Source organism: Cherax quadricarinatus, chromosome 4 (assembly GCF_038502225.1).
Source record: "Cherax quadricarinatus isolate ZL_2023a chromosome 4, ASM3850222v1, whole genome shotgun sequence".
Taxonomy (NCBI): domain Eukaryota; kingdom Metazoa; phylum Arthropoda; class Malacostraca; order Decapoda; family Parastacidae; genus Cherax; species Cherax quadricarinatus.
The window spans coordinates 63,796,191-63,815,489 of record NC_091295.1 but is presented as its reverse complement, the minus strand read 5'-3'; the positions used below and the strand labels follow the sequence as shown (position 1 = coordinate 63,815,489).

At 41.3% G+C, this 19,299-nt stretch overlaps 2 protein-coding genes across 13 annotated transcripts in view; one reads left to right on the top strand and one right to left on the bottom strand.

Moving 5' to 3' along the window:
* The window catches only part of LOC128684336 (glucose dehydrogenase [FAD, quinone]-like), a 206,842-nt gene extending 204,362 nt beyond the window's left edge, over positions 1–2,480 (top strand). Inside the window, exon 13 of the mRNA XM_070098289.1 lies at positions 2,333–2,480. Coding sequence (XP_069954390.1) covers positions 2,333–2,480 — 148 coding nt within the window. The remainder of the gene's footprint in view (positions 1–2,332) is intronic.
* Positions 2,481–4,823: 2,343 nt separating this feature from the next.
* The window catches only part of LOC128684495 (band 7 protein AGAP004871), a 1,214,601-nt gene continuing 1,200,125 nt past the window's right edge, over positions 4,824–19,299 (bottom strand). For 11 of the 12 annotated variants that reach the window (XM_053770702.2, XM_070096985.1, XM_053770705.2 and 8 more), the window contains one exon: positions 4,824–7,790. In XM_053770702.2, the coding sequence (XP_053626677.1) occupies positions 7,683–7,790 (108 nt within the window). In that variant the 3' untranslated portion in view covers positions 4,824–7,682. Of the gene's footprint in view, positions 7,791–9,157; positions 9,296–19,299 lie in introns of all 12 variants that reach the window. The other variant, XM_053770696.2, reaches the window with a different exon arrangement.

The following is a 19,299-nucleotide window of genomic DNA, read 5'->3' as shown; positions in this document are numbered from 1 at the left end:
TTTCTTACCGTCCCCTTGTCTGTGCCTGACATAGAATTTCCTGTTGTTGCATCAGAATTATCATTTGTCTCTCTAATCTGTTTTAAGTTTTTCAGTTTCTCTTCTAAGCACAGTATCCTAGCTTCTGCTGCTAAGACCTGTAGCTCCCACTTCCTGCACTCTTCAGCTATCTGCTCCTCCATTATCTTGCCAAGCTCTTCTATCTTCCTTCCCCACTCTTCCTTCCTTTTTTGGAGCTCTAACTCCCAATCTTTCCTCCCTGGTTCATCCACCAGATCTCTGGTTTTCCGCCCTCTAGGGTCACCCATTGTTTTTATTACCACAGAAGGAAGCTTATGTATTTTACCACAGAGAGAAGTTTATGTGTTTTCAGGGTGTGTGTGTGGGGGGAGGGACTAGGCTAGAGGAGAGAGAAAATAAGAGGGGGAAGGCTAGAGGAGGGAGAGAGTAAGAGGGGGAGAGTTAAAGGGTAGAAAGAGGGAGAGAGAGGAGGGAGGATGGGGGTGAGGGATAAGACTAGGGGGCGAGAGAGAGAAACGAGAGGGGGGGAGAAAGGGTAGAGAGAGGGAGAGAGAAAGAGAGAGAGAGATAGAGAGAGGGAGAGAGGAGGGTGAGGGAAAAGGCTATGAGAGAGAGAAATGTGAGGGAGGGGAGAGAGAGAAAGATAGAAAGAGGGAGGGGAGAGAAGGCTAAAGAGGAGGGTAGAGAAAGATAGAAAGAGGGAGGGGAGAGAAGGCTAAAGAGGAGGGTGGGAGAGAGAGGGGGAGAGGTGAGGGAACGCGAGGGAGGGGGAGAGAGAAAGATAGAAAGAGGGAGGGGAGAAAAGGCTAAAGAGGAGGGTGAGAGAGGGGGAGAGGTGGGGGAATGCCGTCAAATTCCAAGGATCAGTTGGGTGCGTGTGTGTACTCACCTAGTTGTGGTTTGGGGTCGAGACTCAGCTCCTGGCCCTGAGTGTGTGTGTGTGTGTGTGTGTGTGTGTGTGTGTGTGTGTGTGTGTGTGTGTGTGTGTGTGTGTGTGTGTGTGTGTGTGTGTGCGTGTGTGCACGTGAGCACGTGAGTTGTTTATGTGTCCCAGAAATACGCCTCACCTCTATGTATCCATAATACTAATAAAATACCATTAATACTGAGAGTAATTCTAATAATTGTAATACTAGTGTGTGTTAACGAGTCTTTCTTTCGCCCAGTTGTGTACTACCTTTTACTACATGTGTACCCAATACTTGCTTCTCAGATTGCACTTTGTGTGTTTCCTAAAACTCTTAAAACTGTTGTCAGGGCTGTAGTCCTATTGGCCCCAACTTACTCCTCCTGCCTATTCTTTGCTCCTACAAATTTTATTTTCCTACTACTGCTAGGTGTTGTGTGTACGATAATCACTCTGGAGCAGGGTTTGTGACAGCCAGCTACCAGTGATCGTAGGGCCGGCTCTACCACCCAAACTACCCCCCAGCCACAAACAGGTGATTTGTACCTTACAACTAAGAGGGGACGTCCATCCAGATGCTTGCTGTACGATGCTCGCTGTACGATGACTCTCGTGCTCCTCGCCCTTCCGTGTGTGTGTGTACTCACCTATTTGTACTCACCTATTTGTGGTTGCAGGGGTCGAGTCGTAGCTCCTGGCCCCGCCTCTTCGCTGATTGCTACTAGGTCCTCTCTCTCCCTGCCCAATGAGCTTTATCATACCTCACCTTAAAACTATGTATGGTTCCCGCCTCCACTACGTCACTACATGTGTGTGTGTATGTGTGTGTGTGTGTGTGTGTGTGTGTGTGTGTGTGTGTGTGTGTGTGTGTGTGTGTGTGTGTGTGTGTGTACTTACCTAGTTGTACTCACCTAGTTGAGGTTGCGGGGGTCGAGTCCGAGCTCCTGGCCCCGCCTCTTCACTGATCGCTACTAGGTCACTCTCCCTGAGCCGTGAGCTTTATCATACCTCTGCTTAAAGCTATGTATGGATCCTGCCTCCACTACATCGCTTCCCAAACTATTCCACTTACTGACTACTCTGTGGCTGAAGAAATACTTCCTAACATCCCTGTGATTCATCTGTGTCTTCAGCTTCCAACTGTGTCCCCTTGTTACTGTGTCCAATCTCTGGAACATCCTGTCTTTGTCCACCTTGTCAATTCCTCTCAGTATTTTGTATGTCGTTATCATGTCCCCCCTATCTCTCCTGTCCTCCAGTGTCGTCAGGTTGATTTCCCTTAACCTGTGTGTATGTGTGTGTGTGTGTGTGTGTGTGTGTGTGTGTGTGTGTGTGTGTGTGTGTGTGTGTGTGTGTGTGTAATAAAATTGAGACTTCATTGTTTGATTTCCTTTGTGATGGCAGGGTTCACGGTGTCTCCGGGCTACGGGTAGTGGATGCCTCCATTATGCCCGTCATCGTCTCAGGCAATACCAATGCTCCAACTCTTATGATCGGAGAGAAGGCCGCCGATCTCATTAAGGAGGACTGGAATGAGTCTGGACATAGATGACTTATCAACTGAGAATTACTGTACTCGCTCATAATCGGCTACACCTGAACTCTAAGAGAAGGTTGCTGATCAAAAAATAAAAATAAAGAACTGTTTCCCTTCCTCAGCTTATTCAAGGCCCAGCCATGTCCCATCCCCAGGATGTGACGGACAGCAGTTACCTGAAACCCTGCTACTCTACGTATTTACTACTAGGTGACCAGGGGTTAAACCTGTGTCTTTCGGTTATTAAAGAAAGCGCTACTACTATTTAGCTACATGGCTTAGAGTTGGACAGTGTGTGTAATTTTGATTCGGGTGTCATACAAACTTCCTTTAACATACACTACTGTATGGTAACATTATCAGAGAAGGGGTCGCAAATGCAACTGGAACTCGTGTCAGTCTTATAAAATAAAGATATAAGTTAATTAATAACTAATGCGATTTCGAGGCTTTAAAATTTTGATTCACAGGTTACACAATTCTTTTGTCTAAGACTTGAATCTGGGATCCCTGCCACAGACATTGACAGTACGTAACACAGATCGTGGCACTCAGGAAGTATAGTGTTTTCGATGTATATATTCGACAGATTATTGTATGTTTAATTTATAATGATGTATATACATATACATATTTATTAAAGATTTAATAAATGAAAGGTATTATTTTTCTCCCTGATTTCTGAATTATGAAAAAGAATATTGATAGCTGAGGTTAGCCTAATCTTCAAAATTATGACTTGTGCAAGAAAGGTATAAAATACCGACAATATGAAAGTTAAGACACATGTGCAACATCTGGATATCTTTATTGTAGACGTTTCGCCATCCAGTGGCTTTATCAATACAGATTCTAGGACATAATAGGAAGACAGTAGAACTATATACAAAAGATGAGGTAATCAGTACCTCATCTTTTGTATATAGTTCTACTGTCTTCCTATTATGTCCTAGAATCTGTATTGATAAAGCCACTGGATGGCGAAACGTCTACAATAAAGATATCCAGATGTTGCACATGTGTCTTAACTTTCAAAATTATGACTGTTGAGTTGGTTTGTTAAGATAAGATATGCACAGAATTTTAACTCGGAAAATTAGACACCCAGGATAACCCATGAAAGTCAGTGCGTCATCGAGGATTGTCTGTCTTATTTCCATATGAGTCCTTCAATCTTGTCCCCCAGGATGCGACGCACACCAGTCTACTAACATCCAGGTACCGACTAAATGCTAGTGAACAGCAGGTGTAAGGAAACATGCCCAGTGTTTCCATCTATGCCGAGGATTGAACAATGGACACTCAAGTGTGTGAAGCAAGAACATTGCCAACCTAGCAACGGGACACCATAAAGTAATTTCGGTGGGTCGTAGTTTATCTTAACGAGATGAAACTCGTTATTTGCAGAGTCCTGAGCCTGCAAATGGAAAGGGAGGGGGTCACAATCTTTAAATCTTTAAGGCATTATTACACATTTAGCTCTTCTTGAGAGGAAATATGTTACCTGTTGCTGTTACTGATGAGCTTCAATGCAAGACAGATATTGGTAACAGGGAAGAGAAAGCCAAGACTTTACACAAAGCGATTTCAGTAGACTAAAGTTCAAGTCAAGCCTGTTGTATTGACTGTCATACATCATTAATGAATGGAGATTATTCCAGTAATTTACGCAGGTTCAGGTTAAATAAAAAAGCGTAAAATTAGTATGGATCATTCAACTCATGGAAAATGTTTAATTCCAGGAAGAGGAGGGTGGCTTCAATTTCTTTGATAAAGAGTCTTTCACCAACATCAAGAGTTAGCTAATCTAAAATATGGGATGAATGAACTAGTAAGAGTAATATACACTTGTAACGATTCAAAGTTTTGTCGGAGCCTCGTCGAAGAGTGTCATGTGATAGTCCAGAGCCTCGTGTAGCTGCGAAATTCCTTGCGACCATCAACCGCAATCCATTTGTTTTTATACCCAGCAACCTGCAGCCATCAAACAGGCGGTGTGACTGGCTCTTGTTCCCTATTATCATTAACAATCAGTTTATAGGTTGGGTTACATAAAGCTATAAAACACACAGATTACCACTGATAAGCAAATTGGAAAAAAAACGCCACTCATCTGGGAACTAACTGCTGCTTAAATAGCTTCGGCCTTTTTTTTTTTTACCTTACCTGAAGTACTCAAGTAAGGTTATAATTCCATATAACGTGTAAGTCTTCATGTTATAAAAGTACGTATTTTAAATGCCAGAGCCTGGGCAAAGGGCTGAAATTAATATATACCTTCAAGACTTAAATTAATGTGTTTCCTCAATATTTGTTGCTCTGTTTGAATGAACAAAAGAAAATAATAAAAAACTTCACTTGATGAAGTAAAATTTATTCTTATTCTGTATAAAAGAAACATGATTTAACATTAATGGATGGTAACATACAAATAGGCATGTTACCCCAGAAAAACCATTCCTGTGCATTTATAGGTAGATTATGTGTAAATTTTTTCAATGTATCTTTTGCGCTAGATTTATATTGTGGTTTTTCTGAAGTTAGTATAGTCTACATAAAGAATACTCATTGGTGTTTGTCTACACTTTGGGCGTAAATGTTATAAACAACTATTTCATAATTTCAGCTCTAGACAGATTTTAATTGAAATGTGTCATTTTTTTCAGATTTAAAATGATCCATGACAATTGGACATCTAGGCTAAAATTAGAATCTTATTACAAGAACTCTAATGATTCTCATATAACCGCAAATCGGTAATACAGTGGTGTAGATTGTAAGTATTATTGTATTTAAACACGTTTACGATGACAAACAGAAGCCAATGTAGTCAGAAAGAGAACCATTGCTGATGAGAGCTTTTGATCAAACATTTTTGGGAGATGCATTGTTGCAATTACAAATATACTATATACAGTTATGAAGATATGTTCTTTCAAACTTCATTTACAGAGTAAAATACGTTGTTTTATCTCCAAGTAGCACACAAGAAATGGAAAATTTAATTCTGTTTGGAGAAATTTAAGGATGTAAATCTACTCTAAAAGACAATATTTAATTCAGTTTGTGTATTTTACTCTCTAAGATCACGAAGACAAAATATGGAACAAGATAACTTCTAAACTTCAATATTTTCTTGTAAATCTAGCTCTGTAAAATATATCCTATTGGTTAAAATTGAAAAGAAGGTGGTTTCCAATGCCTTAAAATTAAAGAAATCATGTGTAAATTTCAAATTTCCCGAGTACATTATAAAATTATATTCACTAAAAGAGTGGCAGAGTACAAACTGCCGAAAAAGTCCCAACTTTCACCAGTGTAATAGATTAGAAAAGTGGCAGATATGAAATAGTCTATAACGACAGATCAACATCTTGAAACATCCCGAAATCATACTATTTTTTCCATTCAATCAAATTAGGTTTTACAGTACTGAAAATGCAAATATAGGTAATATAGCTTTATATTTCAACTTATCCTAATAAGCAATTGACAAATCACTGGCTTGCATCCAATTATATTTAATAAGATAAAATAGCAGCCTCTCATGTATTCAAATAATGCTCATAACTGTATGTCCAAAATAAAGGGAAGGAGCATTATTTAAGCATTAGGAGAGACATAAATTACAATATAAACATCATGCATAAAACTTCTTAGCAATTTTGTTGTGCCACTTGGCACAGCAAGAATGTTCCTTAAACATATAAGTGCAGGTCATAAGAAAAGTGAGCCTTTCATGACTTGCTCTGTCTTCTCAGTGTTTATTCCTTTCGTGATAAACATTTTCTCCTCGGGTTATTTATATAGATCTGAAAAGGAACCATATGGCTTAATGTGAGCAGCCAGAGCTATCAATCAGAAAAAAAAGAAAAACCAACACTGCCAACATACTGAAATAAACCTATTCTACTAAGGCTAAATATAAATGATTTGCATGTAATCTGAAGAAATATTAAACTGAAATCAACATGCATAATTAATTCATTAACTACTTAAATAATTAAGAATATATCTGTAATTGTAGATATATATAACTTTTCAATCTAATTGGCATATGAAGATTTTCTAAAATGGAGGGCCAATTTCATGAAAAATTTACACAGGATTGGGGATTTATTTCTACATTTTAAGGAAATACAAACTGTAGTATCTTTCTTATATGAAAGAATAAAATATGAAACCTTTTCTTACTTTCTAAAAAGGTCATGAATCACTTTGGAAAATCAATTTGGTTCTTTGAAATTCCAATAACAATCTAAATCTTCCAAGCTTCCTCACGCTAAGAATTAACATTATTTCTATATTAACCTTTCTCCAGCCTCTCCTCCCTCCAATATCTTGCTATTCTGATACACTGCATGAGGGAAGGTAATTATAATCTTGAGAACTCTATAATGATTGGCTGTCTCATATCTTACCGTCCAAGGCTCAAGCATTGTTCCAGAACAAAGAACTCTCATAGGTGAAACCAGTAATTATATATTTTCTAAGTTAAACAGTCCATTTCGTCCTCAAATGTCTGTTTGTGGAAATCATGGGGCAGAGAAATTTTAGTCATGAGTAAATTTTCTTGAAGACTGGGATCATATTTTGTTTTAGCCAATTACAAAGAAAATATATCTATCACTAGTTTTAAATATTCTTTTGAGAAATGTTTGAAGTATTACAATTTTGTTTTTTTGTATAACTGCATTCAATTATACAAAAAAAAAGTTTTATCGAGGTTTTACATATGTTTGAAAATTACAAATTCTCTATTTATAATCAAACTTTTTCTTGACTTTCTGTGAAAGAAATATCCATTTGGCCTCTAAAAAAGTTACTGTAGTGAAAATGTAATGAATTTTCTTCATCAAATAAAAATTCCAAAGAAGGTCAATTAAAAGAAGAAACTGTATAGATAATCATTCAAACATTTTTCATACATATTATAATATATGCTTAAGATTGTAATTGTTATAACAGTATTAAAATATTTTATATGTAGTCTTATTGTCTGTTTAAGGATTAAGCAAAATTACCCCATTTTTATCATGGCTGAAAATTTTTAAAGTTACTGAATAAAAAAAAAATCCTTTATATTATTTGGTCATTGGTACTTTAATTAAGACTTGGTTAAAAATTGGTTAGTGTCAGTGTCCTCAGAAGTCTAAGTCAATTTTATCTATTGTAATTCACATAACTACAATACTTGTATTATCTAGTATTAGGTAACTATTTCGTGTTGATCATGTAGTTATGGATAATATCAATGGGGACTGGGAAGATGATGGTAGAGTTCTTTTCTGCAGAGATGGTGCTGAGGGTTTGCAAGTAACGGAGCTGAAACACAGATTAAACAAGAAATGAGTAAAAATTCAGTAATGTACAACATATTTGAAGCAATACAAATCCTTTCACATAACTCAATTACTATAAACACAAATTTTCTTATTTAAGGCTAAGTATTTGAAATGTTTTTCATACAACTTAGACTAGTCACATGCCCACACGCACACCCACATATCCCCACTCCACATACACATATGTAACTAAACATAAGTAATTACTTATACATTATAGTATTAACGCCAAAAACAGCAGTACCACACACAAAAAAAGCTTTCAACAATTCAAAAATAAATCAAAATGACTCGAACATATACATATGGGAGTTCAATATAAGAATATTGAGCGCTATTGTGCAATACAACTGACACATGCAAAGAAAGACGAGAATTTCCACAGATTTGCTCATCAGGCAAAATACCTGAGCTACAAGAACAGGTTTAATGAACTAATGACACTGGAGGCTGAAAGAATCCTAGATAACAAGGACACAGTGGTCATGATGCTCTGGGTTACCAGCATAACCAACCCAGTGACACTATCGTGAACCCGACACAAATGATAGGTAACTCCTAGAATATGAATCAAAAGACATAAAATGGAACATCTGCACTGACTGATAGTGTATGTATGTGTGTGTGTGTGTGTGTGTGTGTGTGTGTGTGTGTGTGTGTGTGTGTGTGTGTGTGTGTGTGTGTGTGTGTGTGTGTGTGTGTGTGTGTGTGCGTGTGTGTGTGTGTGTGTGTGTGTGTGTGTGTGTGTGTGTGTGTGTGTGTGTGTGTGTGTGTGTGTGTGTGTGTGTGTGTGTGTGTGTGTGTGTGTGTGTGTGTGTGTGTGTGTGTGTGTGTGTGTGTGTGTGTGTGTGTGTGTGTGTGTGTGTGTGTGTGTGTGTGTGTGTGTGTGTGCGTGTGTGTGATGTGTGTGTGTGTGTGTGTGTGTGTGTGTGTGTGTGTGTGTGTGTGTGTGTGTGTGTGTGTGTGTCTGTCTGTCTGTCAGTCTGTCTGTCTGCCTGTCTGTCTGTCTGTTTCTCATAGTTAATATATTCATGAGAGGGCAGCTAAACCCGTATGATGCATTATAAAGCGACGGGAAGAATAGGAGGCAAACACGTTTAATCCAAGGAAGAGGAGAGTCGGTTCAATTTTTTGGAGCAAAATCCCTCGTCAAGGAACCTCCTCAGAGAACATACTCAGAACACCCACATTTTAGAAAGACAAAAGCCAAAATGATGAATGTTTCTAGTCCTTTACTTGGATCCTCTAGAGAGCAGAATATGTACAATATAAAGTAACCGAAGAACAATTTATATACAGTTCAGGTGCGACTGTGTCAACCTTCATAATAACTGCACCCACCACTACCTTAGTTATAAGGTCAAGCCTCCTCTCTCCTCACATATTAAAATTCGGAGTGCCTTTTATATTTCTTTTGTAGCTCGTATTTGTGTAGCGGAGTCTTTTTAATCCCCACTCATTACTGCCATTATTATCTTGGTTGTGCTGAAATATAGCAAATATATTATGAGCACATTACTCTGCTTTATTTGTGTTCATATAATCCAGCACTGAAACATCGTACTGTCTGCAATAAAAATACCAGATCTCATTCCTTGCATGGTAGCGTATTTTTCATCATATAAAATTCGATACACAAGATGCACCTAAATTTTAGAGAATGTTTAGATTTTTGCAAGTTTACATTTATATAAATATTTAATTTGCAAATACTGGTTCCACAGCCACAAAGTGAGGAAAAAAAACACTGAGAAAGAGGTAGTGAGGATTGTTATTTAATTTACTTGAATTGTCGCCTGTAAAAATTACATTACTCTTCTTACACATTAATCATAACAATGTAGAGAGTCTTTAGATATGTGAAGATGTTTTGTATGTTGTGGTGGATAGTGTGTGTTGTGAGTGAGGCCAAGTTGTGGGAGCGTGTGAGGGAAAGTTGAGGGTGGGAGCATGTGGTGGGAAGTTGAGGGTGGCAGCGTGTGGTGGGAAGTTGAGGGTGGCAGCGTGTGGTGGGAAGTTGAGGGTGGCAGCGTGTGGTGGGAAGTTGAGGGTGGGAGCGTGTGGTGGGAAGTTAACGGTGGGAGCATGTGGTGTGAAGGTGAGGGTGGGAGCATGTGGGGAGAAGTTGATGGTGGGAGCATGTGGTGGGAAGTTGAGGGTGGGAGCATGTGGTGGGAAGTTGAGGGTGGGAGCATGTGGTGGGAAGTTGAGGGTGGGAGCGTGTGGTGGGAAGTTAACGGTGGGAGCATGTGGTGTGAAGGTGAGGGTGGGAGCATGTGGGGAGAAGTTGATGGTGGGAGCATGTGGTGGGAAGTTGAGGGTGGGAGCATGTGGTGGGAAGTTGAGGGTGGGAGCATGTGGGGAGAAGTTGAGGGTGGGAGCATGTGGTGGGAAGTTGAGGGTGGGAGCGTGTGGTGGGAAGTTAACGGTGGGAGCATGTGGTATGAAGGTGAGGGTGGGAGCATGTGGGGAGAAGTTGAGGGTGGGAGCATGTGGTGGGAAGTTGAAGGTGGGAGCACTTGGTGGGAAGTTGAGGGTGGGAGCATGTGGGGAGAAGCTGAGGGTGGGAGCATGTGGTGGGAAGTTAAGGGTGGGAGCATGTGGTGGGAAGTTGAGGGTGGGAGCGTGTGGTGGGAAGTTGAGGGTGGGAGCATGTGGGGAGAAGTTGAGGGTGGGAGCATGTGGTGGGAAGTTAAGGGTGGGAGCATGTGGTGGGAAGTTGAGGGTGGGAGCATGTGGGGAGAAGTTGAGGGTGGGAGCATGTGGTGGGAAGTTGAGGGTGGGAGCATGTCTTGGGAAGTTGAGGGTGGGAGCGTGTTGTGGGAAGTTGAGGGGGGAGCATGTGGGGAGAAGTTGAGGGTGGGAGCATGTGGTGGAAAGTTAAGGGTGGGAGCATGTGGTGGGAAGTTGAGGGTGGGAGCATGTGGGGAGAAGTTGAGGGTGGGAGCGTGTGGTGGGAAGTTGAGGGTGGGAGCATGTGGGGAGAAATTGAGGGTGGGAGCATGTGGTGGGAAGTTAAGGGTGGGAGCATGTGGTGGAAAGTTGAGGGTGAGAGCATGTGGGGAGAAGTTGAGGGTGGGAGCATGTGGTGGGAAGTTGAGGGTGGGAGCATGTGGGGAGAAGTTGAGAGTGGGAGCATGTGGTGGGAAGTTAAGGGTGGGAGCATGTGGTGGGAAGTTGAGGGTGGGAGCATGTGGGGAGAAGTAGAGGGTGGGAGCATGTGGTGGGAAGTTGAGGGTGGGAGCATGTGGGGAGAAGTTGAGGGTGGGAGCATGTGGTGAGAAGTTGAGGGTGGGAGTGTGTGGTGGGAAGTTGACGGTGGGAGCGTGTGGTGGGAAGCTGAGGGTGGGAGCGTGTGGTGGGAAGTTGAGGGTGGAAGCATGAGGTGGGAAGTTGAGGGTGGGAGCATGTGGTGAGGAGTTGAGGGTGGGAGCATGTGGTGGGAAGTTGAGGGTGGGAGCGTGTGGTGGGAAGTTGAGGGTGGGAGCAAATGGCGAGAAGTTGAGGGTGGGAGCATGTGGTGGGAAGTTGAGGGTGGCAGCATGTGGTGGGAAGTTGAGGGTGGGAGCGTGTGGGGGAAAGTTGAGGGTGGAAGCATGTGAGAAGTTGAGGGTGGGAGCATGTGGTGGGAAGTTGAGGGTGGGAGCGTGCGGGGAGAAGTTGAGGGTGGGAGTGTGTGGTGGGAAGTTGAGGGTGGGAGCGTGTGGGGAGAAGTTGAGGGTGGGAGCGTGTGGGGAGAAGTTGAGGGTGGGAGTATGTGGTGTGAAGTCACATGCTTGTAGTGTGATGGTAAGTCACACATGGTTGTAATGTGATGGTAAGTCACACATGGTTGTAATGTGATGGTAAGTCACACATGGTTGTAGTGTGATGGTAAGTTACACATGGTTGTAGCGTGATGGTAAGTCACACATGGTTGTAGTGTGATGGTAAGTCACACATGGCTGTAGTGTGATGGTAAGTCACACATGGCTGTAGTGTGATGGTAAGTCACACATGGTTGTAGTGTGATGGTAAGTCACACATGGTTGTAGTGTGATGGTAAGTCACACATGGTTGTAGTGTGATGGTAAGTCACACATGGTTGTAGTGTGATGGTAAGTCACACATGGTTGTAGTGTGATGGTAAGTCACACATGGTTGTAGTGTGATGGTAAGTCACACATGGTTGTAGTGTGATGGTAAGTCACACAAGGCTGTAGTGTGATGGTAAGTCACACATGGCTGTAGTGTGATGGTAAGTCACACATGGTTGTAATGTGATGGTAAGTCACACATGGTTGTAGTGTGATGGTAAGTTACACATGGTTGTAGTGTGATGGTAAGTCACACATGGTTGTAGTGTGATGGTAAGTCACACAAGGCTGTAGTGTGATGGTAAGTCACACATGGCTGTAGTGTGATGGTAAGTCACACATGGTTGTAATGTGATGGTAAGTCACACATGGTTGTAGTGTGATGGTAAGTCGAACATGGTTGTAGTGTGCTGGTAAGTCACACATGGTTCTGGTGTGATGGTAAGTCGAACATGGTTGTAGTGTGATGGTAAGTCACACATGGTTGTAGTGTGATGGTAAGTCACACATGATTGTAGTGTGATGGTAAGTCACACATGGTTCTGGTGTGATGGTAAGTCACACATGGTTCTGGTGTGATGGTAAGTCGAACATGGTTGTAGTGTGATGGTAAGTCACACATGTTTCTGGTGTGATGGTAAGTCACACATGGTTCTGGTGTGATAGTAAGTCGAACATGGTTGTAGTGTGATGGTAAGTCACACATGGTTCTGGTGTGATGGTAAGTCACACATGGTTCTGGTGTGATGGTAAGTCGAACATGGTTGTAGTGTGATGGTAAGTCACACATGGTTGTAGTGTGATGGTAAGTCACACATGGTTGTAGTTTGATGGTAAGTCACACATGGTTGTAGAGTGATGGTAAGTCACACATGGTTGTAGTGTGAAGGTAAGTCACACATGGTTGTAATGTGATGGTAAGTCGAACATGGTTGTAGTTTGATGATAAGTCACACATGGTTCTGGTGTGATGGTAAGTCGAACATGGTTGTAGTGTGATGGTAAGTCACACATGGTTGTAGTGTGATGGTAAGTCACACATGGTTGTAGTGTGATGGTAAGTCACACATGGTTGTAATGTGATGGTAAGTCGAACATGGTTGTAGTGTGATGGTAAGTCACACATGGTTCTGGTGTGATGGTAAATCGAACATGGTTGTAGTGTGATGGTAAGTCACACATGGTTGTAGTGTGATGGTAAATCGAACAAAATTGTAGTGTGATGGTAAGTCACACATGGTTGTAGTGTGATGGTAAGTCGAACATGGTTGTAGTGTGGTGGTAAGTCACACATGGTTGTAATATGATGGTAAGTCACACATGGTTGTAGTGTGATGGCAAGTCACACATGGTTGTAGTGTGATGGTAAGTCCCACATGGTCGTAGTGTGATGGTAAGTCACGCATGGTTGTAGTGTTATGATAAGTCACACATGGTTGTGGTGTGAAGGTAAGTCATGCATGGTTGTAGTGTGATGGTAAGTCACACATGGGTGTAGTGTGATGATAAGTCACACATGGTTGTAGTGTGATGGTAAGTCACACATGGTTGTAGTGTGATGGTAAGTCACACATGGTTGTAGTGTGATGGTAAGTCACACATGGTTGTAGTGTGGTGACAGGTTATGTAGAAACGTACATCATCCATAAATAACCAATACTTAAATGAGGAAACTCATGACGACGTTACAGCGTATCCGAAACTAATATCAAGAAACTTGACAATGGTCTTAAGTGTGGGGTAACTAGACAAGTGTTCCATCCACTGGTCTTAAGTGTGGGGTAACTAGACAAGTGTTCCATCCACTGGTCTTAAGTGTGGGGTAACTAGACAAGTGTTCCATCCACTGGTCTTAAGTGTGGGGTAAATAGACAAGTGTTCCATCCACTGGTCTTAAGTGTGGGGTAACTAGACAAGTGTTCCATCCACTGGTCTTAAGTGTTGGGTAAATAGACAAGTGTTCCATCCACTGGTCTTAAGTGTGGGGTAACTAGACAAGTGTTCCATCCACTGGTCTTAAGTGTGGGGTAACTAGACAAGTGTTCCATCCACTGGTCTTAAGTGTGGGGTAACTAGACAAGTGTTCCATCCACTGGTCTTAAGTGTGGGGTAACTAGACAAGTGTTCCATCCACTGGTCTTAAGTGTGGGGTAAATAGACAAGTGTTCCATCCACTGGTCTTAAGTGTGGGGTAACTAGACAAGTGTTCCATCCACTGGTCTTAAGTGTGGGGTAAATAGACAAGTGTTCCATCCACTGGTCTTAAGTGTGGGGTAACTAGACAAGTGTTCCATCCACTGGTCTTAAGTGTGGGGTAAATAGACAAGTGTTCCATCCACTGGTCTTAAGTGTGGGGTAACTAGACAAGTGTTCCATCCACTGGTCTTAAGTGTGGGGTAACTAGACAAGTGTTCCATCCACTGGTCTTAAGTGTGGGGTAACTAGACAAGTGTTCCATCCACTGGTCTTAAGTGTGGGGTAACTAGACAAGTGTTCCATCCACTGGTCTTAAGTGAGAGGTTACTAGGCAAGTTTTCCATCCACTGGTCTTAAGTCAGGGGTTACTAGGCAGGTGTTCCATTCACTGGTCTTAATTGAGGGGTTACTAGGCAATTGTTCCATCCACTGGTCTTAAGTGAGAAGTTAGTAGGCAATTGTTCCATCCACTGGTCTTAAGTGAGGGGTTACTTGGCAATTGTTCCATCCACTGGTCTTAAGTGAGGAGTTACTAGGCAGGTGTTCCATTCACTGGTCTTAATTGAGGGGTTACTAGGCAATTGTTCCATCCACTGGTCTTAAGTGAGAAGTTAGTAGGCAATTGTTCCATCCACTGGTCTTAAGTGAGGGGTTACTTGGCAATTGTTCCATCCACTGGTCTTAAGTGAGGGGTTACTAGGCAAGTGTTCCATCCACTGGTCTTAAAGGGTTACTAGGCAATTGTTCCATCCACTAGTCTTAAGTGAGAAGTTAGTAGGCAATTGTTCCATCCACTGGTCTTAAGTGAGGGGTTACTTGGCAATTGTTCCATCCACTGGTCTTAAGTGAGAGGTTACTAGGTAATTGTTCCATCCACTGGTCTTAAGTGAGGGGTTACTTGGCAATTGTTCCATCCACTGGTCTTAAGTGAGGGGTTACTAGGCAGGTGTTCCATTCACTGGTCTTAATTGAGGGGTTACTAGGCAATTGTTCCATCTACTGGTCTTAAGTGAGGGGTTACTTGGCAACTGTTCCATCCACTGGTCTTAAGTGAGAGGTTACTAGGTAATTGTTCCAACCACTGGTCTTAAAGGGTTACTAGGCAATTGTTCCATCCACTAGTCTTAAGTGAGGAGTTACTAGGTAATTGTTCCATCCACTGGCCTTAAGTAAGCGGTTACTAGGCAATTGTTCCATCCACTGGTCTTAAGTAAGGGGTTATTAGGCAATTGTTCCATCCACTGGTCTTAAGTGAGAGTTAGTAGGCAATTGTTCCATCCACTGGTCTTAAGTAAGGGGTTATTAGGCAATTGTTCCATCCACTGGTCTTAAGTGAGAAGTTAGTAGGCAATTTTTCCATCCACTGGTCTTAAGTAAGGGGTTATTAGGCAATTGTTCCATCCACTGGTCTTAAGTGAGAAGTTAGTAGGCAATTGTTCCATCCACTGGTCTTAAGTGAGAGGTTACTAGGTAATTGTTCCATCTACTGGTCTTAAAGGGTTACTAGGCAATTGTTCCATCCACTAGTCTTAAGTGAGGAGTTACTAGGTAATTGTTCCATCCACTGGCCTTAAGTAAGCGGTTACTAGGCAATTGTTCCATCCACTGGTCTTAAGTAAGGGGTTATTAGGCAATTGTTCCATCCACCGGTCTTAAGTGAGAGATTATTTGGCAAGTGTTCCATCCACTGGTCTTAAGTGAGGGGTTACTAGGCAATTGTTCCATCCACTGGTCTTAAGTAAGGGGTTATTAGGCAATTGTTTCATTCACTGGTCTTAAGTGAGGAGTTACTAGACAACTGTTCCATCCAGTGATCTTAAGTAAGGGGTTACTAGGCAACTGTTCCATCCACTGATCTTAAGGGAGGGGTTACTAGGCAATTGTTCCATCCACGGTACTGTGACCTTTGTAGGTGTTGTACGTTAAAATAATTATTCCATCCATAGCCAAGACCTAAACGCCAGATAAATGGAAGGCAATCAGATTCGATCCTTGAAAAGGGAGGGTAACTTCAGTTCTTAAGGGTCAGAGCATTATATCGGCAACAAAGCACCTTCCTTTAAGGGGGTTGTAGAATGGTCGTACGTCGTAGGCATAGAGGACTGTAGAGTATGGTGACATGTTGTGCAAGGCTGTAGTGTGTAGTGCAAAGTTAAATAGCGTAGTGGAATCATGTGAATAGATGTAGTGAATGGTGATATGATCGAGAAAACTGTATAGTGTTGTGGTATGTTGTAGAAGGTTGTATAGTGTTGTGGTATGTTGTAGAAGGTTGTATTGTGTTGTGGCATGTTGTAGAAGGTTGTATAGTGTTGTGGCATGTTGTAGAAGGTTGTATGGTGTTGTGGCATGTTATAGAAAATTGCATATTCTTGTGGCATGTTGTAGAAGGTTGCATAGTGTTGTGGCATGTTACAAAATGTTGTGTAGTGTTGTGACGTGTTGTAGAATGATGTAGAGTGTGTAGGCAAAGGACCTGTTACATATTTGTGACCCCTTTTGAAAATTTTCCAACTCCTGCAGGCCGACCTGGGGGTCAGGCTTTTTTGTTGCTCGCTGGTTCATCCAGACGATTGGTGATGACGGCCGACTAGCCCACATTTCCATCACAGCCTGGCTGATCTGGCACTTGGAGGAGGTAAGATGAGAGTAGTAGTGACATGTTGCGGTAAGATGGAGAGTATGTTGCTTCAAGCTGTGAAGGCTTGTAGCGTTGTGACTTGTTGTGAAGGATTGTAATATGTGACAAGTTGTGGAGCGATGACATGCAGTACAGGATTGAAACTAAGTTTTATTTAGGCTCAATACATAATTTCAGACTTTTATAATGATTTCATTATAAATTACGTAGAATTTAATCTAGGATAACCCTGTCAATGAAGGAATGCGGTGACATTGTGAAGGGTTATATGGCGTGTTGATATGTTATGGAGACATGTAGAATATGGTGGCATGTTGTAAAGGGTTGTAGTGTGTTATGACATGTTATGGAAGGAAGAGTGTGGTGCCATGTTGTGGAGGGTTGCGCATTTTGCGGTGCCATGTTGATGAGAGATGTGAAGAATGGTTGCATGTTGTGCAAGATTGTAGTGAGTTGTGGCATGTTGCGGAGGGTTGTAGAGTAGCAGGGTTGTAGTGGTAAGTTGTGGAGGGTTATAAAGAATAACACTATCGTCACAACATGTTATCACAATGATTCACCTTGACAAAATATTATATCGTTATATTATTATTATTATTATTATTATTATTATTATTATTATTATTATTATTATTATTATTATTATTATTATTAAGGGCCAAACTTATGAGGATCATTTGGTGCTGAGATAGTTTAGGTTGCATGGCAAATAGTTAATGAAGATGTTGGTTAATAAAGGTTGGTGCAATAGGTTAGTTTCTTGCTACAACCAGTCACAGAAGGACTGTGTATCTAAAGCTAGGCTTCGAACAAAGAATGCAATTAAAGTAAGTGTATTAAAGAATTCAAGATGCCGATACTCTCTGATTAATAGGGCATTTAGGTAATATATGATTAACTTTAAAAGCCACCTGGTAGTCCTCGCAGAGAGGTGCCAGGTTTCCTTCCGTATTATATGTGTGTTAGCAGTGTGTGGCTGATTCCTACACATGTGAGTACAGGATCCTACGCCGACAGCGATGGGAAGAAGCCTAAATAGAGTTTTAAGGGCAAGGAATTTATTGTCCTCTATCTCAGACCAACACAGGTGTCAGCGTGGTATGAGTCTCTGTATCGGTATGGGAAAATAATCTGAGAAATGAACTTCTCTGGAAGATTTGCAAATAGGGAAGAGAAGGCTGAGCGCTGTCTGTGTTAGTTACCCAGAACATAATGTGTCCATGGACGCAGCCACATTTTTTTTTTGTACTGCTAGAACTTTTACTTAACCACTGTTTGGGAAAATCAATGAGATGTTTCACGCTTCGTGGGTCTGAAACAGCAGAGGACGGGGCAAATGGCAGCAATGTGTTTCACATAACTATGTTGTGAAAAAGCTGACTGACGCTATTCAGTGTCTGTAGATGACTCGATTTGGAGCGGCAGCAATGTACCCTACTCTGTCTGAGGATATGGAGTAAGTCTGAAACAGATATGATAGCCTTCAGTCATGAAATATTGAGGACCAAATCTAAATCACTGGAAGTTCCCAAGGAGGGATGGAAGAGTGCGATGTGAGGTGAACATGAAGGGGAGAGGGGAGGCAAGAGTTATTAACAGAGTTCAGACTCGTAGACTAAAGAGCCGCTACAGATTATTTTGTACGTATGAGAACTGTGAAGAGAGTGGAAGTAAAGAAAATAGAGAAAGCAATGGACAGTGTGGCGATCTTACTAAGGAGGTATATTTGCTTCTGTTTAAGATATCAGTTTGTCAGATATTTACTCTCATGGAGAGCTGGTGGCCTGGTTTCTTATCCGCCTGCCTGCGTTATTTCTTTGATTACACCATTTCCCTTTCTCGCAGAGTATATAGGTCAATGCATACAGAACCTATCTTTAAAGTTGGGCTTATTACCAAACTTTGAGGAAAAATGGCTAGAATTCTGACCGACCACCCAGAGACATGAAGCATCTGTAACTGAGTGGTTATCTCGTAGACAGTTGGTGGCCAGAGTTCGAATGCTGCTGTGATACATATACAGTTACTATAATTCTATCAGTAATTTACTATAAGAAAAAAATAAATTCATTCTTACACCATCACCTAAGTCTAATACTGCTTGATGTTATAACTATATCCTCATTAATGGCACTCTGAACCTATTTGATTTTCACTTTATTGATCATGTGTTAAGTCAAAAACAAATGGACACTTGACGGAAAGAAGTTGGGTTTGTGTTGACATTTTGGGAGAGAGTAAAGACGGAAGGAAGGAAGGAAACAGTAACAGGGAGATATATGTTTACAAATTCATAACGTGTTCACTTCAGCGTAAACAAAGCCTAGTTGTCTGGTGCTGGAGGAGAATCAGTAAATATGAGGAGGACTGTTATTAATTTTTTTTCTCATTGTTGACCAATTTCTTATATTTTAAATATATTGCTGTTTGGTATCTATCTGCTATGCACTTAATTTTTTGTGTAGAAAAAATAGATTAGACTTTTTTCTGAATTTTGTATTGTATAGGAATTATGACTCTTTCGATTTTATTTTTCTTGGTTGTTCTTTAACCAAACTTTTATCTTTATTACCGAG